This window comes from Xiphophorus maculatus, chromosome 13 (genome assembly GCF_002775205.1).
Source record: "Xiphophorus maculatus strain JP 163 A chromosome 13, X_maculatus-5.0-male, whole genome shotgun sequence".
Lineage (NCBI taxonomy): Eukaryota > Metazoa > Chordata > Actinopteri > Cyprinodontiformes > Poeciliidae > Xiphophorus > Xiphophorus maculatus.
In genome coordinates this window covers 27,706,147-27,730,907 of record NC_036455.1, presented here as the reverse complement: position 1 = coordinate 27,730,907, position 24,761 = coordinate 27,706,147, and the positions used below count along the sequence as shown (strand labels likewise).

The following is a 24,761-nucleotide window of genomic DNA, read 5'->3' as shown; positions in this document are numbered from 1 at the left end:
GGTATAAACAGAGAAAAAAAAGCATAAAGAGACAAAAAAATATTGCACAGTGAAAATTTAAGGGGAAAAAACCCCCCAATAAAATAGACGTCTATGCTCAGAAAGAAAATAAATTTCAGTTCTTTATATCCTCTCTGCAAACATCAGCAGCTTTCAATGACATCAATTAAATAAATAAAATAGACATTGTCTTCACTCAAGAAAGAAAAAATGTCCAATTCTGTGAGCACCAAGTCAGTTCCGCTGCACAGGCATAGGACTCACTGGTCTGGGATAGTGAAGCTTTGCGTCCTTGAAACACACACCACTTTGTTTTTTGGTCCAACTTTAATGCAATTCTCTCTGGGAATCTGAAGAATTTCTACTAGTGGGTTAGATTAAAAAAAAAAAAAAGAAATCAAAAGACATGCCAGGAAAATGCATCTTGTGTTGGGCAGCTCTGGCAACAGGTAGGACCCGACTGGCATGGGAGAATAAACGCCCCCAGGAAGAAAAGATGGAAACACAGCGAGTGACATCGTTGATGAGAAGGAGCCGAACAGTTCGACCGTTTGGCTATTTAAATGGGTTGAATCCCATCACATCTTGAATAGAGGTGATTGGCTGCTTTCCAAGGCTCTGCTCCTCTTTGGTTGGGTCACTGAATTAGCAGAGGAGAAACAAGAACTGAAGCGTCGCTGTTAAGTCAGGATGTTGACATGTTTTGTTTTGTTTGTGTTTTTTTGTTTTTGTGATTATTGTGGACTAATATTACTGACCACATTTTGACAAATCTTTTTTTCAGCTTTATTTTTGCCATAAGATGGTCTTACAAAAAAAGAAATCTAATTTGCTGAACATAACCTCCCCCCCCCCCAAAAAAGTCAGGATTTTAACATAGTTAATATTTGATGTGTAAATAACATTTTCAAGTTCTTGAAGTATCACCCGTAATGCAAGTAAAATCATGTCCTGAGGAGAGGTCAAAACACAAAAAAGGACCTTCGTGTTGGTCGTTCAAGTCAACATGAACTGTTTACACTGTAGGAGCAAATCACACAGAAAAGGCTAAATGTTTCCGATTAGAGTCACACATTAATTCCTCTCAGTAATCAATGAAGGTTCGGCTTTCGAGAGACATTGTGAAACAGGAAGTTAAATTAGAGGGAGGCTGATGGGATTGGTCAAAATTCAGCCATGTTGCAGTGACTGGTCAGAAAAAGTAGGAGATACAGAAAACAGGAAGGCGATTGGTCAAATGTGTGGAAACGTTGCCATTTTAAATCTGTGCAAAATATCTGAATTTGGACTAATAATCGTGATTACATTATGGAAGATCTAACTATACAGTTGAGACTGATGAAAGACAATTTTGTTCAGACGTGGTTATTTTTATATACTTTAAATATACTTAAAAAAAAAAAAAGGTAAGGGACGAACTCCTACCACTATCACCGCCACCGCCATCAAGACTAATTTAAACGTTAATCAGAAAATGTTGATCTGTGTTGAAACACCATATTTATATTTGTAACATGGTTGTTCATGTCTGGAGCTCAATAAAGTGATCACAACTTCCTGGATGGACAGGAAGTTGTGTTACTGACTGTTGACAGTTACTGATGGTTACTGACACCATCAGTAACCAAACAATAATTAAATGGAGAATACAGACTCTAAATGAAAACATGCTATTTTCTGAAACAAGGCAGAAGGAGAGACGTTATCTCCTGTAACTAAGCCAAAACTGTAGAAAAATATATACATCTTGCATTTAAGATGTAAATTTGGACAAGTGGCAGTTTGAGCTTCACCTGGTTAAAAAAAAAAATAAACTATTAAGACCCCTTGCTGTTAATTGGTTAATCAAAAAAATAGTTAACAGATAAGGCGTACGCTACAGAAATATTAAATTTATGCAATAAAATGTTTAGGTTCTTATGTGAAAATTTTGTTAAATTAGTTTTGATTATTGATCATTCAGATAAACACACAACAAAGGCAAAAAGCTTTAAGTGCATTTCTAATACTGTACAAATAAGCTTAAGTGGTTAAATGGGAAATCGGCAGAATGTGCCAACTGTTTTTATCCGATTAAATCGGCAGAATAATCGACAGAATACTTGATTACTAAATTAATCGTTAGCTGCAGCCCGATATTAATATGTTGAACATGTAAGCCGGTATTGAACAGGAAGCCAGAGATCAAAGAGAAACGTTGGAGGCTGGAGGTGAGCAGCATCACTCATCTCCCTTCATTAATACGACAATCAGACTCAGAAAAAAAAAAACTCCAAGCTGTGAGAAACTTTGACGCGACAAACGATCCGCCTGTCGGTTCTGCTGCTACTTTTGAAAAGCCTGCGGTGTTGTAGAGTTTTTCATTTTATAGTCAAATTACACCTTCACTATTTTGCGTCTCATCCAAACAATAATTAAACAAGAAGTTTCTCATTTCAAACTTAGTACAAAATAAAATTCAAAAATTACTTTTTAGAGGAAATGATGCCGATCCAGTGAGGAAGCATTCATAAAAAACACACAAGAAAGGCAAAAAAGAACTAAAAAAAAAAATCTCATCAAACTCTAGTTTGCTATGACTAATTGAAACTGTTTTATATTCAAAAAGCTGAACTATAACACTTTGAACACACCATGAAACTTGGTAGTGGCAGCATCATGCTCTGGGGATGCAGTAGACCCCCACCGAATTGAGGTTGAAAATTCACAGATTTTTCTGTGGACTGCAACTCTGAATTATTCAGGGTAAATTCACCTATTCACTGATTTTCTTTTCTCCGTAAAGCAAATCTAACATATTTGACAAACAAAAATACAGTTTGGGAAGCTGGACACGCTACTTGACAAACTACTGGCTTACTTTTACAGAGCAGCAGATGAAGTCTGAAATGTCCGGGACAGAAACAACCTCGTTCTAGATCTTGCAGCCTTAATAAATGAAAACATTTCTCTGTTCTTGTGGAGAATGTAATCACCTTTAGCATACAGGTGGAGTTCCAACAAACGGATTTAGATCAAAGCATACTTGTTTATTAGAATGGCCCAGTCAAAGTCCAGACCTATAATTCAGAATCTCTAAGTCCGAAGTTGCTTGAGACCTCAGAAACTTGCTGCTTTAAGTCCAGGAAAAGGTGAACTGCAAACAAATACACAACGCTCAACTAAAAATAATCCTTTCAACTTTTACAATGACAATTATGCATCACTCCATCTTGATTTGATCAGATAAGTCCAAATAAAAAGGATGCTGCTGGTGATTGTGGCAAAACATTAAAAACGTTTGACATGAAAACTGTTTGGGACTCCTCTGTTTTAAAATGAAAAGAAAAAAAGCATTCAACATCTAATCCTGAGTCTTTCTGTGCACCAAACAGTGTTTCTGCCCAGTCATCAGTCACTTCAAGAGAAATCTCTCCTCTCCTCCTCCGCAGTTAAACAATAAATAAATGACCAAAATTAGCACATGGCTAATCTGCATAAAGGGAAGCCCGCTGGCAGAGGATGCTGAACTGAGAATATTGTGTCACGGCCCGGGCCAACGGTGGATATCGCAACGATTCAGAGGCGCGCGAGCGTCAGACGCACACGAGGACGGAAGGTGAGGGTGAGGAGGGTGGAGCGGGAAGGCGGCGCTCTAGTCGGCAGGGCCGAGTGCAGCAGATGGGCCACGAGGGGAGAGACGATAAACAACTGCTGCCAATTTAATCCGCCACATGGCCTCGGCTTGGCGCGTGCGCGCACACACGCCATTGTTCTGCCTGGGAGCCCCACAAACACGCAACACGACACACCGGCCACAGCGCGAGCCGTCCAAGACCGCCGGTGGAGTCATACGCACCGCGTCACTGTGACATGGGATATCCCGCTGTCTGTAACCTCCCCCCCAAATTCCACCTTTTGAAATTGTTTTCTTTGTTCCGAATTCCATTTTAACCTCATTTATTAATCCAAGAAGTATGCAATTATAGCGTGACTGAATATTTTTTAACAAATCAATAGCTAGAGGTCCACATTTCCTGTTGCTCTGCGTCACAAATGAAGCAGATTGCTGTGGTTTAAGGTGTTAAAAACTGCTTCCCCCTCATTTTATGAAGAACTCAAACATTATGTGCAGAACTAATAGCCTTGTTTTTAACATAAGAGAAAATCTACCTTTTAAAAATTCTTTATAACACCAAAATAATATTTGTAGCTCCAACTTAGTATAAACATTCATTTAACTAAGCTAAATACAATATACGACCTGCATCCTTTTATTTTAATATGCCACAGAGCTTCTAACCCACAACTCAGGTGAGTTGAAGCTAAACCATCTCTTCGATTTCTCTTTGAATCTCTTCACTTCCACTCTCCTGTGTTCCGTCTCCTCAAACCCCTCCCCGGTTTTCTCCCAGCAGAAGAAAACCAGGGTTTTCTTGATTTTCTTCTTTTAAAGAAAATCAACTAAAAGAACCGAGTCCAAATCGTGTTTGCTGGCTGTGGAGCGGAGACGGGTTAGCAGCAGCAGTTTCATCCGTTCCATTCATCATGGCTCAGCTCGCCGCGCTGCAGTGCGGTTGGAAGGCTGATATGAATCAAGATTCTGTTCAGCTGATACAATCAGTTGTACTTTCACAGAAATGTACTCCAAACTCTCGTGGTGGCGACTGTTCAATAAGCTTTAACAGGAAGAAAAGCTGCAGTGGATGTGTACGTTTAAGGTGTAAAGGCAACAATATCGCAAGAAAAATAATTACATTTATCTTACTGTTATGTCCAAACGGTGAGCCTGAAACGACTGCCTGCAATAAGCAAGACAAATTAAAGGTTGTGTTCTTAATTAAGAGATTAATCTGAACCAATTAAAAAAAACAACTCCACCTCCCTTCTGACCACTCCATGACTCGGAGTAAAAGTGAAGATTACGGCAGCACAGCGTAGAGGAGGTGGTGCCGCCGACGTCATCCACGCGGAGCAGAGGCACCTCACTCACCCAGATGTTCACCCAGCTGTTCACAACAACTTCTAGAGATGCTCAGTGGAGAAAGACGGATGGGATCTGACACTGGGATGAGAACACCAAAAACTAAAATACAAACAAACTGGAATTCAGGGTTTCCCCAAGTGTGCTATGAGCCTGGCAGCCCACCAGGCTTGAGTTGCCCTCCCACCAGGCTAAGTTTCATTTGTTTCTTAGTTTTAAATAGGATTTTTTTTAATACACCAGTAACAACAATAGTAAAGACAGTTGACACATTGAACCTGGCGTGAGAAGGTGCAGGTTTATAGAAATTTCTTCATTATCCACATCTAGGGCACTATGATTTCCACATTATGGAAAACACAAATGGGCTCATGGAATTTAATAAACAAAATGAAATCCACACTAAAATGTGGAATTTTACAACATTAGATGATATCTGATAGGTAAGGTAAGGCTGAAGGGTAGTTTCTGTAGTGTTTTGGCCACTGCAGCTCCCCTAGATACCTGGTTACGCGGGGCTTGACATCTGCTCTGCTAACAGCTTAGCCATGGTGAAAAAAAGGCTCTGAAACAACAACAAATAACTCAAACCTTGGCGTAAATTTCAGTGTCAGCAAGTTTTATGAAACAGAAGAACAGTTTTTGTCCACTGACTGGAGGTAGAAAGATACAACACACAGACACAGAGAAGAAGCTAGCTAGCTGCAGCTAGTCACGTCTGCTAACTCTTGGACTTTATAATAAATCAGTAGAAGCAAGAGTTGAAAGTGCTTATTGCTATGTGTCTAGAATCAGATATTTTGTTAAGAAAATAATTTAATATCAAACTGCTCATTTTTGGTCAAGCAGAGCAGAAACACACTAATACCTTGTAGAACAACTGCTCTGTTGAACCACAGCAGTTTGCTATATTTGTCAAACGGATTCTCAGTAAATGTTGACTTCTACGGATTTGTTCGACGTTTTTAATTCTCGCCACAATTACATACTTTTGGGTTGATAAATATGGGCTAATAAATATGGGAAAAATAGAAAAAAATTGGAATTAAAAACAAAAACGGAAAAAGTGGAATTTGGAAGATGAAACGAGTTTCAAATGGCCCTACAATATGACAAAATTCAAGGCGCAAACGCAGCAAAGTGACTGACTATCACAGCAAGTAGGTTCACACAAAGAAGGCATTTATTTATTTATTTTTTCTCCAAAGAGTTTTTGCGGAGCTAGTGGCTCATATTTTTTTGACAGTAGGCAGACAGGAAGGAGGGTGAGGAGAGGGGGGAAGACATGCGGCAAAGGTCGTCAGGACCGGGAGTCAAAGCCGCGACATCCGCGTCGAGGACTAAGGCCTCCAAACGTGGGGCGTGCTAACCCCCTGCACCACCACAGCACGCCCCAAAGATGGCATTTATAAAAACAATTGTGCCGTCCCCGCTATTGCGGCATCTCGTCATGCACCTCGGCGCTGATCGCAAACCCCAAAACAGACAATTGGGAAGGTGCTCTTTAAACCAAGTTTACCTGTGTCAGTTTTTATAAAATCCATCTATAAGAGCTCATTTTCAGAGAATAATGCACCAATGTTATGCATCAAGTAAAAGCCCCACTGCTTGATCTCTCAGCCTTTAAGAGCAACCTTCTGTATATGATGTTAAATTTGTTCCAAAACCCAGAGCGTGCAGTGAGCCTGACGTGAGCGCATTTATATTTGTGAACAATGAATCGTGTGTGTGTGGTGTAAAGGCAAAAACACCATCAGATCTGTTCAATTTTAGGCCGACGGCAAAACATTTGTAAAAACCCCACAAGTTTTTTTTCTAAAGCTTCAATTTTATAGAGAAATTTAACAACAGGGAGAAATACAAACCAGACAGACATTCTGATGGGTCAGGAAGCCACACAAGAACTTAAAAACTCCATCCTCATGTAAAGGCTTAAAAAACAAAAAATCAATTCACACATCCTTCCATTAAAAGGAACTCGTCTTACTTTCAATTTAACAGCACTGACTGGCGCACAACACTGCCTGGTGGATAATAATAAACATATCAGTACCAGCTGAAAGATTCTGTGCACTGAGTGGGAAATAAGGCAGAAAAACAGTCCTATCAGGTAGATCAAACAGCTCACTGAGGCCATCCAATAAAAATAAAAGCAGGTTCCCTGCTGCCAGGCCTGTCAGTTCAATATTACAGCTGCACACGCCAAAGAGTGAACATCCACCCAGACTGCCAGCTGTCAAGCCGTCAGCCTAAACTTCTATTTCCAGGTGACAGCGGCTGATTCCAAGGAGCGAGTGGAGGTGGCTGCTGTTTTATTTGGAGCTACCTGAAGGGCTCTGAGTAAGACCAGCATGTAGAGTATACCTTTAATAAATAAGTACTAAAACACAAGGTTATTTTAGATGGTTATAACTAACAAAATAAAACTTTTACTGAAATACAACACTTTTGTTAACAGAAATAAATAAAAACGGTGAGTAATGAGGGAAAACTATTGCTAACTGGAATGATATTGTGTATGACATGCTGAAACTATAGATATTATATTCTTCAGTTTGGTTTATTTTTTAGTCTTTCGAACTGATGTGTAATTTATTTATTCCCCCTACCAGCAATTTGATTTCCATCATCCTGGAAAACTTTGAGTTTTTAAGGAGAAAGCTGATGGAATAAAATCAGGCCTCTGAATTTATCCAGCTTGCTCTTGGGCAGCGGTGACTCCAAGGCGAGGCGACGGCAGTTACGTCATGACAACACGTTGCTGGGAAGGATGCTTATTCAGGATGACCACCGGCACCCTGGACGACCCATTACGGAAAGTGTGTCACTCACTAAGATGCCAAAAATACACACGCTGCTGAATGAGGCAGAACCACTTAAGGACCTGGCTCTGACACCGACTGTCTCATGGTGAGAGACACAATACTGATAACACACACACCCACGCACACCCCAACAAACCATCTGAAGGAAACGGAATCTAAAGCCGGCTGACATAACTGTATCTAGGAGTAATACGGTTAACGTCGTTAGAATCAACATTAGTGGCCGTGTGACGGATGAACGGAGCAGGACCGTTAGAACCAGTGAGGTCGGTTATTTGCATACTGCAGAACACCTGCCCATTCTGATGCAAATCTGCAAATCAGAAGTGAGGAGACACACCAGCACACTTCACATACAAACTCTCCCCTTACAGCTTTATCACGATATTTTGTGGTGCTATTGTGATGACGATAAAAGTGGTAATAAGAGCTGTTTATTCCTCCTTTTCCAGGTAACTCTATCGCTGCTACCGCACGGCACTTGAAAAACACTCACATTGTGAGAAGCGTATTATAAATGTCACTTAAGAAAAGTGTGACTGTTATCACTAAACTGTATCCAGTGACTGCATTTAGCTGTACTTTCAAATTCACTAATATTAATACTTTCATTGACCAAACAGTGGAGAAAATAGTAAAAAATAATCCAGACAGTACTGAGGGACTTTAAACATCATTATTGAAATTTATTGTGGAAAAAGAAACAAATAAAATTTTTGTCATGACGCGAGATTTATCACGATAAATGATAAACAATATGCGCCCAATCCTAGTCTGATGTCAGCTAAAAAACAAGTAGCGGATTTTTTCAGTCTGCATCTAAACTCTAAGCACAATAGCAGCGCTCCGCTCCATCATCTAGTCCACCCCACAATTTTTATCCAGCTACGCTTGTATCCTTCTGGGAGACCCATTGGTTAGTAAGAAATGTCTCAGTTGTTCTCAAATCAATTGTTGTTACTATCTTTCTCTGAGTAACATCACCTGATGAAGCCATTTCTAACATCCCACTCTACAAAATAAGTTATAAAATCATTTATGATTTGTGCTGATTTCGTATCGTGGGTGAAAAAGGTGCATCAGGACGCACCTAATAATGTTTTAGAATAATGTGTTAAGACCGTTTTCATAATGGCAACGGGCAAAATACTGCAAGTACACTCTCTCAAAGATAAAACTTTAAATTCTAACGAACATTTAACACTGGAACTGCAAGACATTTTAAATGTTCAACATAAATAAACAACAGAAACAACAAATAAAATGGAAGTCTCTAAACAAAAGTGTCTTTCAAAGCAGGACTAGTTGAGACCAAAGCAGGACTAGTTGAGACCAAAGCAGGACTAGTTGAGACCAAAGCAGGACTAGTTGAGACCAAAGCAGGACTAGTTGAGACCAAAACAGGACTAGTTGAGACCAAAGCAGGACTAGTTGAGACCAAAACAGGACTAGTTGAGACCAAAGCAGGACTAGTTGAGACCAAAGCAGGACTAGTTGAGACCAAAACAGGACTAGTTGAGACCAAAGCAGGACTAGTTGAGACCAAAGCAGGACTAGTTGAGACCAAAGCAGGACTAGTTGAGACCAAAGCACCAGTCTGAGGACTTTTTTCATTCAGAATTTGATGGAGACACAAGAAAAACAAACCATCATGCAAATGGAAATTAATTAGCTTTACGTTACAAAGTTTGTTCCCTCAGAATGATCAGAAACCTGCCAAATATCCTCCAGATTTAAGGATGCCAGTGTTGGCATGAAACAAACAAAAAAAAGAAACAGCTGAAAACTTATTACAGCTCAATCAATCAGCTGGTTTTGCACAACTGGAAAAAATAAAAATGCACCCTGTCAGAGAATTGCTCACTTGTTTCTACAAAATCCATTTCAAATAACTTGAAGAACCACCCAACAGTATTCGAGGAAAAAGCTCTGATTTACAGTTAGCTCTCTTAGCTTGCTTAAACATCCAGGAAACGAATGAGGCCAGTCTTTTAGAAAACCCTAAAACTGTCGATGTTTTGAAGGAATGTATTGGGGGTGAACAAGACCCATTAAAAAGTGAGTGGAAAATGTTTTAAATTTAAAGCAACCAAAGTGCCAAAAAGCTAACCTAACTCAAGATTCACCAAAAACCAACGTTCCCATGTGCAGTATACTCCATGGCAGACGGAGGTTAAAAGCTATATTCATCCGTTGAGGATTCTTCACGTTAGTCCCAAAATAATCGCTCCTGTAGGTGAGAAGGAGATGACCAGTCCATCACAGGTCAGAACTGAACTGTTGAGGAAAAAAAACAAAAGAAAACTACAAAAACTTGAAGCTTAGCTCAATGTTCATGTTTATGGATTGACAGGAGGCGCAAGAATACACAAGACGACAACTTATAGATTAGAGTCGCATCAAAAACACGGAGAAGAAGTGAGCAAACGCGAGATGCATGCCAACTCTTATGCATTCAACTAAAATCAGTAAAATAGAGCTGAGAGTTCAGTGGAGATTTTGTTGAACTACTTCAATATTCAAGAAGGGAGGAAAATGTATAAAAACTTTGGACTTTGATTGAGCAACACAAAAAGGGGGAATATGTCTGCAATTTCTTTATGAGACAACTATTTCTGTTGAGTTCAACTCAAACATTTTTAAAAGGTAGATTTTTCTTTCAAATGTGAAATTTTTTTTATGAGATGTTTAGTTTTAATGATGGCGAAACACTTCAAAAACATCCTGTGAAAGAACTCGATGTTCTGCTGAAACAACTTGAACAGCAGCAAATACGTAACTATTTGGCTATTTACTTGTCAAATTGTTTCCGTTCACTCTACCCATTTTGGGGGTTTAATGATATGGGTAGAGTGGAAAAGGAGGAATTCAAAAAAATAAAAATGGAAAAAGTGGGATTCTGGCAGGGAAAAAACTAAACACAAAAAATAAAACTAATTTCTAGGGCCTACTGATATGGAGAAGATGGACATTTGTGGGAAATGCTTTTACTCAGCAAAATAAGTCTCAAAGAAAAAGAAAATTACAAAGTAAAACATTGATCCCTCTAATGAACAGAACCTTTGTTTTTATTTCTTCCATCAGTCACACACATTTCCACCGAAGGAAAGTTCTGGTGTTGCAAGAAGCCTTTCCAGCATCACTAATCTTTATTTTCTGTCTTTATAAACAAAGAAGTAAAGCTAACCCCTACCTAACCAGGTAACGGCAGGTTCAGGAGGATGCAGCGGTCAAAATGCCTCAAAAACTACCACTTTGTTGTGGATCCCTTTTCATTTGATTAAATTTTGCGATTCCGTCTGTTTTCCACTCTGCAGAAATCACAAGGCCCTAAAACTGGCACTGTATGACTTAAGGAAACGTTATAATCTAACCTATACGAGTGAAGAACCTGGAGCAGCTCCTGCATTGCTCATGTTGCCGTCTTTCTGCTCGATATTTAAGCCATTAGCCTTTTCCTGTGCAGATCAAAGGTGAAATGTGTATAAGAGGAGGAAAGGAGCATCAGTCTCTACCTTTGGAGTATCAACAACTGCACCTATTTAAAGGTTAACCACTTTATTCCATAAAATCCCCCCCCCAGAACCCTCATACGTCATGTAAATGAGCCAGTCGTACCGCACAGGCTCCGAGGAGGATATTACTATGCTAATCTGGAGCATTTTCGAAGGTAAATGTCAAAAGAAATAAATTACTTTTACATTCCAGCGTGCCCTGGTGCAATAGCCTGAGTTTGACATTTGTCCATGAGGTGCTTGGTTCTGCCACTGTACAGTCAGATGCAACACAGAGCGTACAATTATTCAGATCACGGCCTTTTCACTATCTGGATGTGTTTATTAACTTCTCAGGGTGTATTCACATCAGCCCTGCTTAGTTCGCTCTAATCCAACTCTAGTTGGTTTTCTCAAGAAGTCCGGTTGGTTTGGGGAGGTGAGGATGAATAATCAAACTCTGATGCAAACCAATAAAGCAAACTCTGGTCCCCTCCAAAACCAGGAAGTGGACTACAATGCGGGGCATTCTGGGTAGATAAAACCAAAACAAATAAGCCAGTCTAGAGCCAGAACTTTAGTCTTTTATCAAAGACAAAAGATAAATCCTAAAATTTGGGCTACAACAATTATTTTAGTTGGCCAGCCGATTATTCAACAATTAACCGGATTAAAAAAAAATTGGCCCATTCTACAGCTTTTTTATTTAACCACATAGCACTTTTTAAAACAATATTAGAAATACATTAAAAATGAACAAATATTTCAATTAATTTTTGAAAACCCTGGTACTCCCAGTGTACCCAGTGTACTCCCAGTGTTAACAGAAACATTTTATTGTCTAAAATGCAACATAGATTTCTGTTAATGAATTTGAACTGAGTGAAGTTAAAACTAAGCCAGTTGAGGAGTTTTAGTACAGACAGTCGTGTTTTCAACATAAAAACAAAGTGCATGTTTATTTAGTATGGTTTTGGTTTAAAAATATGTAGTTTTTTCATCAAATAGCCTTTGTTTGGGTCTGTGCTCCAGTTATCAATCAGTCGATTACTAAATTAGTTGACAATTACTTCAATAGTAAATTTATCACAATAAAATCGATTGATAATTTCTTCTCTATCAAAAACCACTAATATCAGAAGAAGGAAAGTTGTGCTTAGTGGACTATCAGCAGGGTTTCTGCAGGTTTTAGGTTTTATCAAATTTGATAAACTTTACGAGACCTTGTTAATAAAATTTAAGACAGAAAAAAGCATGCATGCATGCATACATACATATATATATACTGTATATACTGTGTGTATATATATAGGGTATGATGGTGGGATCCTGAATGAGTCAGTGGCAAAAAACAAACATCGTCCTGCCAACTGGTGATACATTCGAATCACCAATATTAGATGTAAAAAAGCTGGCTAGCTAACCCTAACCCCATGTTAGAAGCCAGTTACCGGCGGAAGTGGTCACCTTGAATCACAGAACTCCAATGACAGAAAATTTAAAAAAAAACAGTACATACAAGATTGAATTGTCTTGCTAAGACAAAATGTAAAACCTTGATTACCATATTTAAGGCCAAATAAAAATTTTTCTATGAATTTAAGATATTTTTACAGCCTTAACTATAGATATTATTTTAGATTTAACTTTAGAATACAAGACATTTTTAGGCGTTGATTTTAGATACATAAATTTACAACTTTTTAAACATGCATGAGCGCCCTGTATCAGCTGTGAAAACACTGCAAATTTCTGAAAGTTTTCAACCGTTCTGAAAACCCAGACAACGCGGAGGTGCTCCTCTTCACTCCTTTTTGTTTTAATATTTGAAATGAAAACATTTCCCCAGCGGACTGTTCCTGAAAACAACAACAACAACGAGAGGCGTGACTGTGCCTTGTGGTTGTCAGCGGCGTGAAAAAGGCTGCTGTTGGTACACAAAGACGGATGGCTGGTGACACGTGGAGTAAGAGCAGGTCAGAGAGGAGAAGCTCCTGAGGCGGCACACACACGCACACACACACACAAACCACAAAGTAACTGCCGTACTTTATACACAAATACACACAGCTGTCAGGGACAGACGAAGATCATTCACAAAACACCCCCCACCCCTCCACCCTCCCCTGGGTATCACTGACACCGTTTCTCCCTCTTCCGCAAACACTACCACAGTATCTCACACACACACACACACACACACACACACACACACACACACACACACACACACACACACACACACACACACACACACACACAGTTGCCAGGAGGCAGCGTGCTGTCCATGTGGCCTGTGGAGAATCATTACTCAGCAGTGAAGACTTAAAAGTCGAAAGTAACCTTCCATCTTTTTAACTCTTTCACATCTGAACTCCTCTTTGTGTTTTGCTGGGACTTCGCGGTGCGTTCGCTGAACACAAATTATTTGGAAAAATGCTGTTCTGGTTGTCAGGACAACTGAACTGGCAGCAGCAGATTAGATTATTTAGGTTTTCCTACTGAGTCCGTATATCATTTTGCACATTAAAGAGACGATACTGTAGAAAATATTTGTCAATTACTAGAATAAACAGATGGAAGCATGACAGGAGATTCATGCTTCTGAAAACTGGGATGAAATTATTGACTGAAAGGCTGCTCTGTCACCATAAAAACAACAAAACATGAAACTGAAATTTTTCATCAAGCACAAGGTGTGTCGTTTTCCTGGAGAAGGTCTATTGCATCCAATCACCTGCTGCATGTATATCCTAGAAAGTCAAGCTCAAAGTCTTCCAGGAATCCACCAATCAGGCAGGTCCTAGCCAAAGCCTGGTTTCAGTTCTCTGACATCTCACATGGCTTCCGATTTTTGGCCGTATTTCCAAACTTGAGAATAAAACGCATACAAAAAAATGTGTTGCAGTAGATGTAGAGGTAGTAAACTTTATGTCATGTTTACTACAACTGAAACAAAATGCGTCAGAGGTTGCTGGTGTCTTTACAGCTTGACAGATATGGGCAATTTTCAATTTTAATTTGAGATACCATCAAGTATTCTCAACAATGTCTTGCAACAACATGTCATGTTATTACATTTCCTGTAAACTTTTAACATTTTTAACACAAAATGCACCAGGAACCCTTAGCAGGTTTTATGGGGGGAACTTTGCTGTTGTTCTAATGCTAACATCGCTAATCCTATTAACACAAACAATCAGCAGAAAATGATAAAAGTCAGTTTACAATTTCAATATCTTGATCAAAAAGTCCTGCTATGTACCATCTTTTCTCCATAATACTTTGACTTCACCTTGAAATGTGAATAATTAATAACTACTCAAGGCGGGGGAAGCTAGAAATAAATATTCAGAACAGTTAATTATTCTTAAAGAAGCCACAGGATTATGCATGTGCTAATCAAAGCTTAACAGAACCGGAGAACAAAAAATAAATAAATAAATCACCACCATCATCTGATCAGTGCCAATTTAACCTCAGTTTCACTCAAAAGTCAGAATCAGTTCATAGAAAACAATAGCCTTGGATACAAACTGATCTCCTAAACTGGTTTTTAAGCCAAGAGAATTAAGCAAAAATGAATAGTAAAATTTTCTGTAGAGCTTTTCAAATGATTTCTTTGGGTAATTTATTAATCAATAGATTTCCTAAGAAAAGGGACAGAGCAATAATTAATTGAATTCAAAATCTTCTCTTCAGGTTCACCTTCAGAAACTTGACCTAAAACCTCCATAGTAAACGATCCCTGGTCATAACTTCACAGATTCCCCTATAACATGTAGAACTGCGTATTTTAAAAGTTCAGACACTAATTAAATATACATTAATACGCACAGTAGAAAACAGCTCAGCACTAACACAGAAGCTAACATCTTCTCTTCACTCTGAGGAGTACAGCCAATCAGCGCCAAGGAAAACAACTGCGCCTGGATTGGCTGCTTTGGAAACATCAGCCAAAATTGTGTCTAGTAGTTCTGTCACTAGAGCATCTGCTCTCCACCATACAGGGTATTTCAGCTTCACAAGCTGAATCCTCTTTAAAATATTTTATTCTTTATATAAAACAACACTGTGAATCTGCAGATTTCCAGGGAATATTTTGCAGTTACGTTCCACAGAAAGATCTACAAATACTGATCATATATTATACATGCACAGAAGAGTTATTATTTCTATAAATTAATTTATTTAGCAATTAATAAATTGTTAGCATTTTAAGACTATTTCCGCAACTGATAGTCTGGTTTCAACATTTGTTCCATTTTCAGCTGCTGGGTTTTTCTTTCTTACTGCACTGTGTCAAATGCAGCAAACTCTTTGGAAAAATCTGTTCCCCTCCCTCGCCAGTGGTGGCGCTGCACCAAGAACCACTGAAGAAAACAGCACAAAAACCTCTGAAGGAGACTTGAGAGCAACTTCCTTCTTCATAAAATGGAAACAAAAACAGATTTTAGTGGTTGTAGGATTTCTCTTTTCTCTTTGGCAAAAGACCACAAGCTATTTCTCAAGCTTGAAATAGCACTATGTTAATAGTGCTAGTTCTAAACTGTTTGGGGTTATTTTTGGTTGTATTTACTCAGAGTCCCCTGCACTATCATTCGCTTCCTGCTTTTGGAGCGGTATCCGGTCCGCTTGGTGTTCACACGTACATTTGAACCACACCAGAGTTCACTTCACCCGAACCCAGACGAAGGTTTTCAGGCGAACCAGAGTTTGATTGCTCATTCACGTCTTCCCAAACAAACTGTACTTTCTAGACAAACTAATCAGAGTACAGTTAAAGTTGACTAAACATGTCTGGTGTGGATGCACCCTAAAAAAATGACAAACCAGAGCCTGGTCTGTAATCAGGTAAACTAAATTTAACTACATAAAGCTTCCATAACGTGTTTTTCTGCAAGCTTAATCAACCACTTTGTGGTAAAACTCCTCTGTTGGTTTCATATGAACCAAGGGAGTTCACCGTTTCCCTTCATATCCTCAACCGCGGGGATTTCTTTGACAGGTACACCCCTGCTTCAGTTCATGCTCGGTGTGGGATGGAGGCATCCCTGACGGCTCACTTCCCGCCGTGTGTCGGGCCGGGGGAACCACCTGGCGCACCGCCATCCACAACAACCCTCACAACAGCCTTCTGTCAGGAACCCGTTTATGTGCCCGTCATGATGAAAACCCACAATATTAGCCCCTCCGCAGCCACTCAATTAACACATTAATCCATTGATCGCGTGGCCCAAGGCAGGTGAGAGGCACAATAAAAACATCCTCTGTGGGACTATTACAGGAGATATATCTGCAGCAATTAAAAGGCCAATCATGCTGATGAATGACAAGCTAAAGCATTTAATAAAGCGCACAATGCAACCAGGAGCACTTACTTGTAGTTGAAATAAAAAAAAGCCGCCACTTAAACTGAAGCCACTACGTCAAACAAAAGGATGGTATGAAGCATTGCCCACCTCCAGATGTAGTTTTGTGCAGCATCTCTACTAGCTTTTTTTTTTAGTTTTTAAACACTGTTTAATATTATAGCTGTCAAGATAATGCATCCTCCCCACCTGCAGTTCAGATGTGTAGGAAAACACTCGAATCGACAGTCACCGTGGGAAACCAGAGATTGACACTGCCTTTTCGCCCTCGTCTAAATTTCAGCCTCTGCCACCTTTTAGAAAGCTTAACAGGCTCAAATAGTGAAATTACCATCCAACGCTTCTGTCACCCATACAATATGAGTGTGTCTTAGAATATTTAAGCAGGAAGTGTTTGAAAGGTAGTTAGCGCATGTGAAAAACTTAGGGGGCAACTCTAGAGTCTCGCATTGGACTTTATTGCTTGACATTATAGTTAACAGAGTAGGCATTGACCGCTAAGAGGTTCTCACATTATGCAAGCTAGGCGTGTTGCAATAAGCAATAAATCAATTAATCGCATGATCATTTAAAACAATCTCAATCATTTCTCTTTTTGCTCTGTTGTTTTACCAAAGCTAGATGACCAAGTCGTCACTGTGATGTTTTGGTCTCAACTAGCCTTTTTTTTTTTTTAAGGATAATTTTGTTTGCAGACTTTGTCAGTCATTTGATTTGTTGTTTCTGTTGTTTTGTTTATTTATTTTGGATATTTAGTATGTCTTCCAGTTCCAGTGTTAAATGTTCATTAGAATTTATAGTTTATTGATCTACAAGAATGTGCTTTTACATTATGAAGCCATTGCCAATAAATCACTTGAAAATGGTCTCCAAACAACAATATTATCGGTTATCACAATAACTTCTGGGGCAATTTATCGTACAGGAAAATTTGTTGTTATGTAATAGTGCTAATGCTAGCCTCTGGTAAAAAAGAAAATACAATAATATCATGATATAACAAAATAAATTCTAGATCACTTCAAGTGTCTGTCATTCGCAAACAGAAATACTTCCAAACAATCAAATATGAGGTTCTTGAAAGCAATACAAAAGTGTATTGGTCGTCTTTCAGCTGACTCTCTGGGCCCATACTTCCGAAACAATTCCTTCAGAGACGTTGGAGGCAGCAATGAGTTTTTCATTTGGTCTTCAGATATCAGAACCACAAGAGTAATGGCCTCACTGATTACAAACTAAGCTTTATTCACGCAGAGTACTGGATGGTAATCCTTCAAATTTGTTGAATTAATAAAAGATTTCCAGTTTTTGTTCATGACATCCATTATCTATAATCATTTATCTTTCCAACGTTGGGGGCTGGTCCCCATCTCTAGCAGTCACTGGGCGAGAGGCAGAGTACACACTCTGCATACGTCGCCAGTCTATATTACACACACACAGAGGATGAAACAACAATCCACACATTTAATTGTTGCTTTCTTTTCCTCCCCTTCAATAACGTTTCAACAGTGTAAAGAAAAAGTCTTTAACTCCAGTCCTTGAGAGCCACCATCAGTGTTGGAGCAGGGATGTATCTAGGGTTCTGTTTCCACAACGCAACTTTTTGGAGGATGGCCAAATGCAAAAGTTTGGTTGAGTTTTGGTCTCTTACTTTGGTAATTGATCCCCCGTTTACGTATCCATTTAAATGGACTTTGGCATCCGGTTTACATGATAACATTTTAGCATCTCGTTTACACTGTAATAATGTTTTGGCCTCTCACTTTGCACACAATGGCGTTTTGGCATCTTGATTAGCATTGTACAGCAGCATAGAACAGCATAGAACAGCATTGTGGCCACTCGTTTACACTGATACGATGTTTTGGTCGCTCATTTACACGGCAACAGCGTTTGGCTGTTTTGGCAGACAAAAATGCAAATGTTTGACAAAGGGCTCCAGAGCAAAACTTGTTACAAACAATTCGAATCACATCCATGTAATGGCAAACCCAAAACAGTTAACTATATCCCCAGTCACATCACAAACAATGGCGGACCTCCACCTTCTGTCTGTGCTGCTACACCTCTTCCTCTTCGGGTTGTCTGGCATGATGATGCTAAATCTGCTGACCGTTGAACATTTATGCCATCAGCGATGGTGCATAGCTTACATGCGCCAGATCATATTTCCATGTACGTACAAGCGAAGGCTTATGAAAGCATCCTCTGAATCAGAAAGTTCCCAACGTTTCACTGCCTTCCACAGGTCTGGCATGCATACTACATCCCTTCCAATGTCATCTGCGTTTTTATTAGGTTGTCTACATGCAATTTTGTTTTTCCTGACTTAACTGGAAGTGGCCACTAGGATTTTGGAAAATTGCCCTTAAATTAAACTATGAACAGCCTTAATACTGTTATCAAAATGGCAAAAATCTGAAGCCACCACAATACTTCTTAATGAAATATGCTTATTTATATTTCGGCTCTTTTTGTTTTGCAACCTTGTTCGTCAATTAGCACAAGTTCAGCTCCCACACAATCATTAGAGGAGGACTCCAGCCTGGTAAAACCGGAGAAAACCAAGAGTATCTGAATCAATTGCTCTCGGTACGAACATAATGACACGACCGTCGGTGAAACCAAACAGAAACTTGACCTCTGATGCATTTTTGTCAACATAAAATTGCATAAGGGAACTGGAAAAATAAGAAATTTGATTCGACTATAATTCCAAACTGAATCCATGTCCCAAAGTTAAAGTTATAAATGCAAATACGCAACTGTAAACTACACAAATAATTTTGGGGGAAATACCCACTGCTTTGTCTTAACCATCAAACAGTGATCTAGAAAACATTTTAACTGATACTTTACAGACAAACTGATTTGAATGATGAATAAAAGACATAATTTAAAATGCTTAAAACTTTTATGACTCATCAATCCAGGAAATCAATAAATCATTACGCAGTGTGGCGTTTCTCATCGCTTCTGGCAAGAAGCCCAAGTATTTGCCTATCTGGTTTAAATTATTGTGAGCTGAATGCCTTTACAGCCATTTAAGTGGCAATGCAAAAGGGCAGCACAGTACTTTAAGTGGAGGCTATTTACCTTGTTGTGATTCAGGAAAGCGGTAAAAATCCCTCATCGACATTGTTAGAAATTAAGCACAACAAAGTAGACGTCTAGGTTTTTGTACTGGACTAGTCTCGTTGGTATTATCCCGGAGAAAGTTCTGGAATGTTGGGTTGGCCCACGCTTCGAACATCCCTCAGAACTCTGTTCAATCAATCACTTGAAGACAGGATGAGACTGGCAGAGTTGCTAACGTACCAAGACATGGATGTGCACCTAACACAAATGTACGTGGAGGAAGATGTTCTGGTCATTTGAGACCAAATCTTCCCGTTTGTGATGCAACACACTGGGTTTAGAAGACAACTGACACTTTAAAGACATGACTTTGAAATAGAGACAGAGACTCTGGCTTAATGGGAAGAGAAACACCAGGAAGGAGATCTGTCAGGGTGTTTTCACGCCTGGTATACTTGGTTCAATTGGGGACCAAAATTGAAACATTAGTTCCATTTTTAGCTGGTGTGGTTCTCTTTCATGCAGCACTGTGTCAAACAAACCAAACCATTTGAAAAACCTGTTTTCCTCCTCGCCTGTGGTGGCGCTGCACCAAGAACCACTGAAAGAAACAACACAAAAACCTCTGAGTGCAACTTCCGTTTTCATTAAAGTCTTAAACTTTATATGTATCTTAAGGACTTCTCTCATAATGCCAGGAAAGAGTTGTTAGAAAACCAACAGAAAAATAAAAACTAATTTTGGCACTAGTGATTACAGAGCAGATGTTTGGCATTTAGTACTATATACATTGTAATTTTATGACTTTGTGCAGTGATTGTATAATAGGATTAACTCATCCACTATGGATCAACAGACAGAAACTAGCTGAAGCTAAATCAGGTGCAAAGCATCTTTAATTGATGTGTTTTACACATTATCACTGTTATAAACTAATAAACTAACCTAAATGTAAAAACTAAATGAAGTGGCATCAAATTTTAGCAGTTATTATTTGTTTAAGACCACAAGCCATTTCTCTCACTGGCACTAAATCTGAACGTTTGTTTTGGATTCATTTACCCAGAATGCCCCGCGTCCTAGTCCGTTTCCTGCTTCGGTGTGTTTGGTATTCACGTATGCAATAGACCTGTGTCAGGAGTTCATTTTAACCAAACTGAGACCTGGATTTTTAGGCAGAGCACTCTTTTGGAGTTTGATTGTGCTCACACTTCCCCGAACGAAGTGGACTTTCACGGCAGACAAAATGGAGTTAGATTAAAACTGATTAAACACCTACCCAATCTGCTGAGCTGGGAACTAGACTGGAGGTTCGCCTTCAAACTAGAAAACAATCGTAAAAGCAGCATGCTACAATATTGCCTAAACAAAGTACACAATAAATCCAATCAAGTCATGTTACAAAGAACGAGGAAAAACGTCCACTTCTAGATGTGTAAAGCTGGTAGAGACGTAACCCAAATGACTTGCTTCAAATGAAGGGTAATTCTACTCAGCTTTGCATTCAAAAGCACGCCACACTGTTCAGATTTTTTTGGTTTTTGTAAAAGATCTTGAAAGTATGCATCACTTTATTCTATAAAACACGTATCAATGTTTCTAGGTGTGACATGACAAAATGTGGAATAGGATAAGGAGTAGAAGGGCCTTTGATGTAAATATAAGGACAACCTAATAAAACAGAATCCCCCATCAATCTGTGCTTTAATCAATTTTATTCCACAGATATTCTAACATAAAAACTAAACATCATACAGAGCACTGTGATCTGCCCCATGACACATGAGGTGGAGTAAAAACACCACACGTGCGCTGAGGTGCAGGTAATCACTGGGGGCATGGAAACTCTGCCAGTGGAAGTAAATTAGGCAATTGAAAGACCTACAGTAAAAAAAAGAAAAGAAAAGCTGTGACACTTGGCTGACACCTCGGGGTTTGCTTGTAAACAGAACCGCTGCCAGTCTGAGTGTCACATGGCAGAGGAGAAGACATTCGAGCTCGTGGGCCTCCTTCTGCACACCTGATCTGGAAACAGCGGAGAGCAACGCTGCAAACGGTGGCTACGTGACCACACCTACCCGATCTGCTGAGCTGGAGTCGGTGGACTGAGAGGGGGAAAAACCCCAAAACAAAACAAAAAACAGACAAAACAAGAAAACTCCTTGTGCACTGAAAATGATAGAAATGACTTAGGAGTAGAGAGAGGGAGGGTTCAGCTAAACATATGAATATAAACAAAAATAATACAAGACTCACAACACTACAGTCAGCATGCAAATTACTGCAGTGGGAGGAAGTGGGCAAAAATTGTGCTGAAAATAAATAGAATCAAATCAATTTGTACCGTTTCTGATGTTTATACAGCAGGTAATATTAGCGACCACAGAAGATTTCTAAATAAATATGATATGCAATTAATGTTGTAAAAAAGGGGGGGGGACTAATATTGTTTAAATGATTCTAAAAAAGACGAAAATGAGACCCAACGAATGTGGAGGAACACATTACCAGGGCAGAGAGGAGGATTGGAGGGGGTAGCTGTTTTTCTGCAGCCCTTCCATTACTGGCAATTATAAATGGCCAAGAGCGGAGGAGCAGGGAGCCAATCAGATCTCAGCTCGCATGTCAACTCAAGACCAACTGTCTCCTGGCTCTGACAGCAGGATTTTTACCTCCATAATTCAAATCCCAAAGCAAAGGCAATCTGCACTTTGCCAACTGTAAGCGAGCGGGGCCACGTGAAAGGCGGCGGGGAGAAAGCCGAACCGAGCCGCGTTCCCGGTCGGGATGAGTCATTAGCGGGTCACCGATCGCAATGTTGACCCGAGCGCCACGGATTTAGTCGGAAAAGAAACGGTTTTCTTTTTCTTCTTCTTTAGACCTATTTTTTTCTCTCCCTTTGTGTAATTATGCAAATGCTTTTTAACGGTCATCGCTGTCATTTGCATCCTGTTTGTAGCCCTGACAGCCGCGGAGACAACTTTATCTGCCCCCCTGCCCCCCAGAGGGGAGCTCAGGATCACAGGCAAGCGGTTTGACCGCAGATCCTCACCGTAAAAAAACTAAACAAAAAAACACAGCAGGAGCTGCACTGATGTCAACACAGAAAACTAGAGGAGATTTGAGAGGGAAGATCACCTCATCCCTTCCTCTATTCACTCACACACACACACACACACACACACACAGTAATACACACAAGTTTTCCTCGCTAACTCTTGATCTACTTAGTCAAACTCCTGCCCCGCACCGAGCACACAACCCCGCGTCGACTTTCACGGACTATGCACCACGATTCTCCCTTTAAACAACCATTGCAGGGCTGGTGTAGAGAGCAACAGAGAGGCAGCCATTTTATAGAGCTCTTGCTTTACAGACAATGGCTGATCCAATGCAAAATGCAGCTCAACGTTGCCTCTTCTCAACCACTTGCCCTGTCAAAGTGAGGCGAGAGCGGCAGGTGGGGTTTACCTGGTTCCTGCTGCCTGGCTGTCCAGTGTTTCCCGGGCTCATGGGAGAGGGGTGGTGGGTCCTTTGTTGCCAACCCGGATGGACCCCACCAAACTGAGTGCTGCTCATATCTCCTACTCCCTTGTTGGCCCCTTCTTGATTGTTGTAGTCTCCTTGGGGGTAGCTGGAGTAGCTCCTGGCGGAGCTGGGGGATGTCAGGAGCTGGTTCAAAGTTGGCGTGGATGTAGGCTGCTGGTTCCCCATGTTGTACCTCTGGTTGCTGTAGGAGGCAGCCATAGCGGTGGTTCCTCCTGCTGGCTGCTGCTGCTGCTTGCCTGGCTGCCCCCCAGCCGCCGGAGGCTGGTTGTTCCGCGGGGAGCTCATGGGCCCGTATCCCTGGCCCTGGTAGGAAGTCCTGTTTTGGAACGGGGTGTAGCTGTTGTAGTTGTTGTGGTAGCCGTGTTCGTGTGAGTTAGCGGGGTAAGGGTCCATCATGCCCGGCCCCGATGCAGCTGCCATGCCAGGGCTTTGTTGTCCGCCATGTTGAGGAAAAGGGCCCCGGCTGTAGGGCTGGTTGTAGCCGTAAGGAGGTGGAGGAAAGGGTCCGGGGTGGTGGTGGCCCAGCCCGGGCAGGTTATTTCCTTCGGGCCCGCCTGTATCATTCTGATTGCTGCTGTTATTATTTACCCTGGGTAGATTCCCGTTGCCGTTCTTCATGTCAGGATCCCCTCCTCCCCCAGTGTTCCCATCATCGCTCCCGTCCTGCAGCTCCTTCTGAACCGGAGATCCCGCGTCAGGTCCCGTGTCCCTGTTTTCATGCTGCTTCTCGCCCGGTACCGACTCGTCCTGTGGGTCCCGGTCCGGCTTTTTGAGTTCGGAAGGCGGGCTAGTGTTGAGAGCAGCGACGCTGGCGACCTGAGCGGCCATGATATCCCCTCTCTCTCGCCTCCACTCTTTCTTTACCTCTCTTTCAGCACGGCGACTCGCTCGCAGTTAAACTCCGAAGAAGCATTTAATAATAATAAAATTACATTTGTAACAACATACCCGTCGTCCCGGTTCATTCCCCCCTTGTTCCTCCGGTCGCACCGGTGTCCGGTAATCCACAGCGACCGCGTTTGAACTTCAAACACAGAGGGTAAAGTTTGTGAAAGAAAGAATGTATAAATACAGAGCCGGGGAAATGAATTTCACCGACACCAGTCACTGTGCCTTTCTGTGCGTGTGTGTGTGTTGGAGGGGGGGCGGGGGGGTCTGTTACAGAACGAGAGCGCGAGCTAGAAATCAACCAGACCAGCACGAGGCTCCGCGAGACACAGCCATCTTACTGACCTGTCGCGAGAAAACTAAAACCCGGAGTGGAGCACAGCGCGAGATCTGGATCTGGATCGAGCTGGCTTCCGTGTTTACACTGTTGTGTAGAGCAAACAGGAGGGAGAAGGCTCACTGAAACGGTGAGGGAACATGTTGCCTCCGTGAAAAAGTTGATCAACATTGAGTAGTTTTTATTAAAAATGACTTTAAATAATAGATATTAAAAAAAACAAAGTTAATAATAGGCCAGTTAATCTGAAGC

At 40.6% G+C, this 24,761-nt stretch overlaps 1 protein-coding gene across 1 annotated transcript in view; it reads right to left on the bottom strand.

Annotated features, from left to right (window-relative positions):
• The window catches only part of LOC102236424 (AT-rich interactive domain-containing protein 1A-like), a 73,112-nt gene extending 49,000 nt beyond the window's left edge, over positions 1-24,112 (bottom strand). The window contains exon 1 of the mRNA XM_014471466.2: positions 23,207-24,112. Within this exon, the coding sequence (XP_014326952.1) occupies positions 23,207-24,112 (906 nt within the window). The remainder of the gene's footprint in view (positions 1-23,206) is intronic.
• Positions 24,113-24,761: the final 649 nt, after the last annotated feature.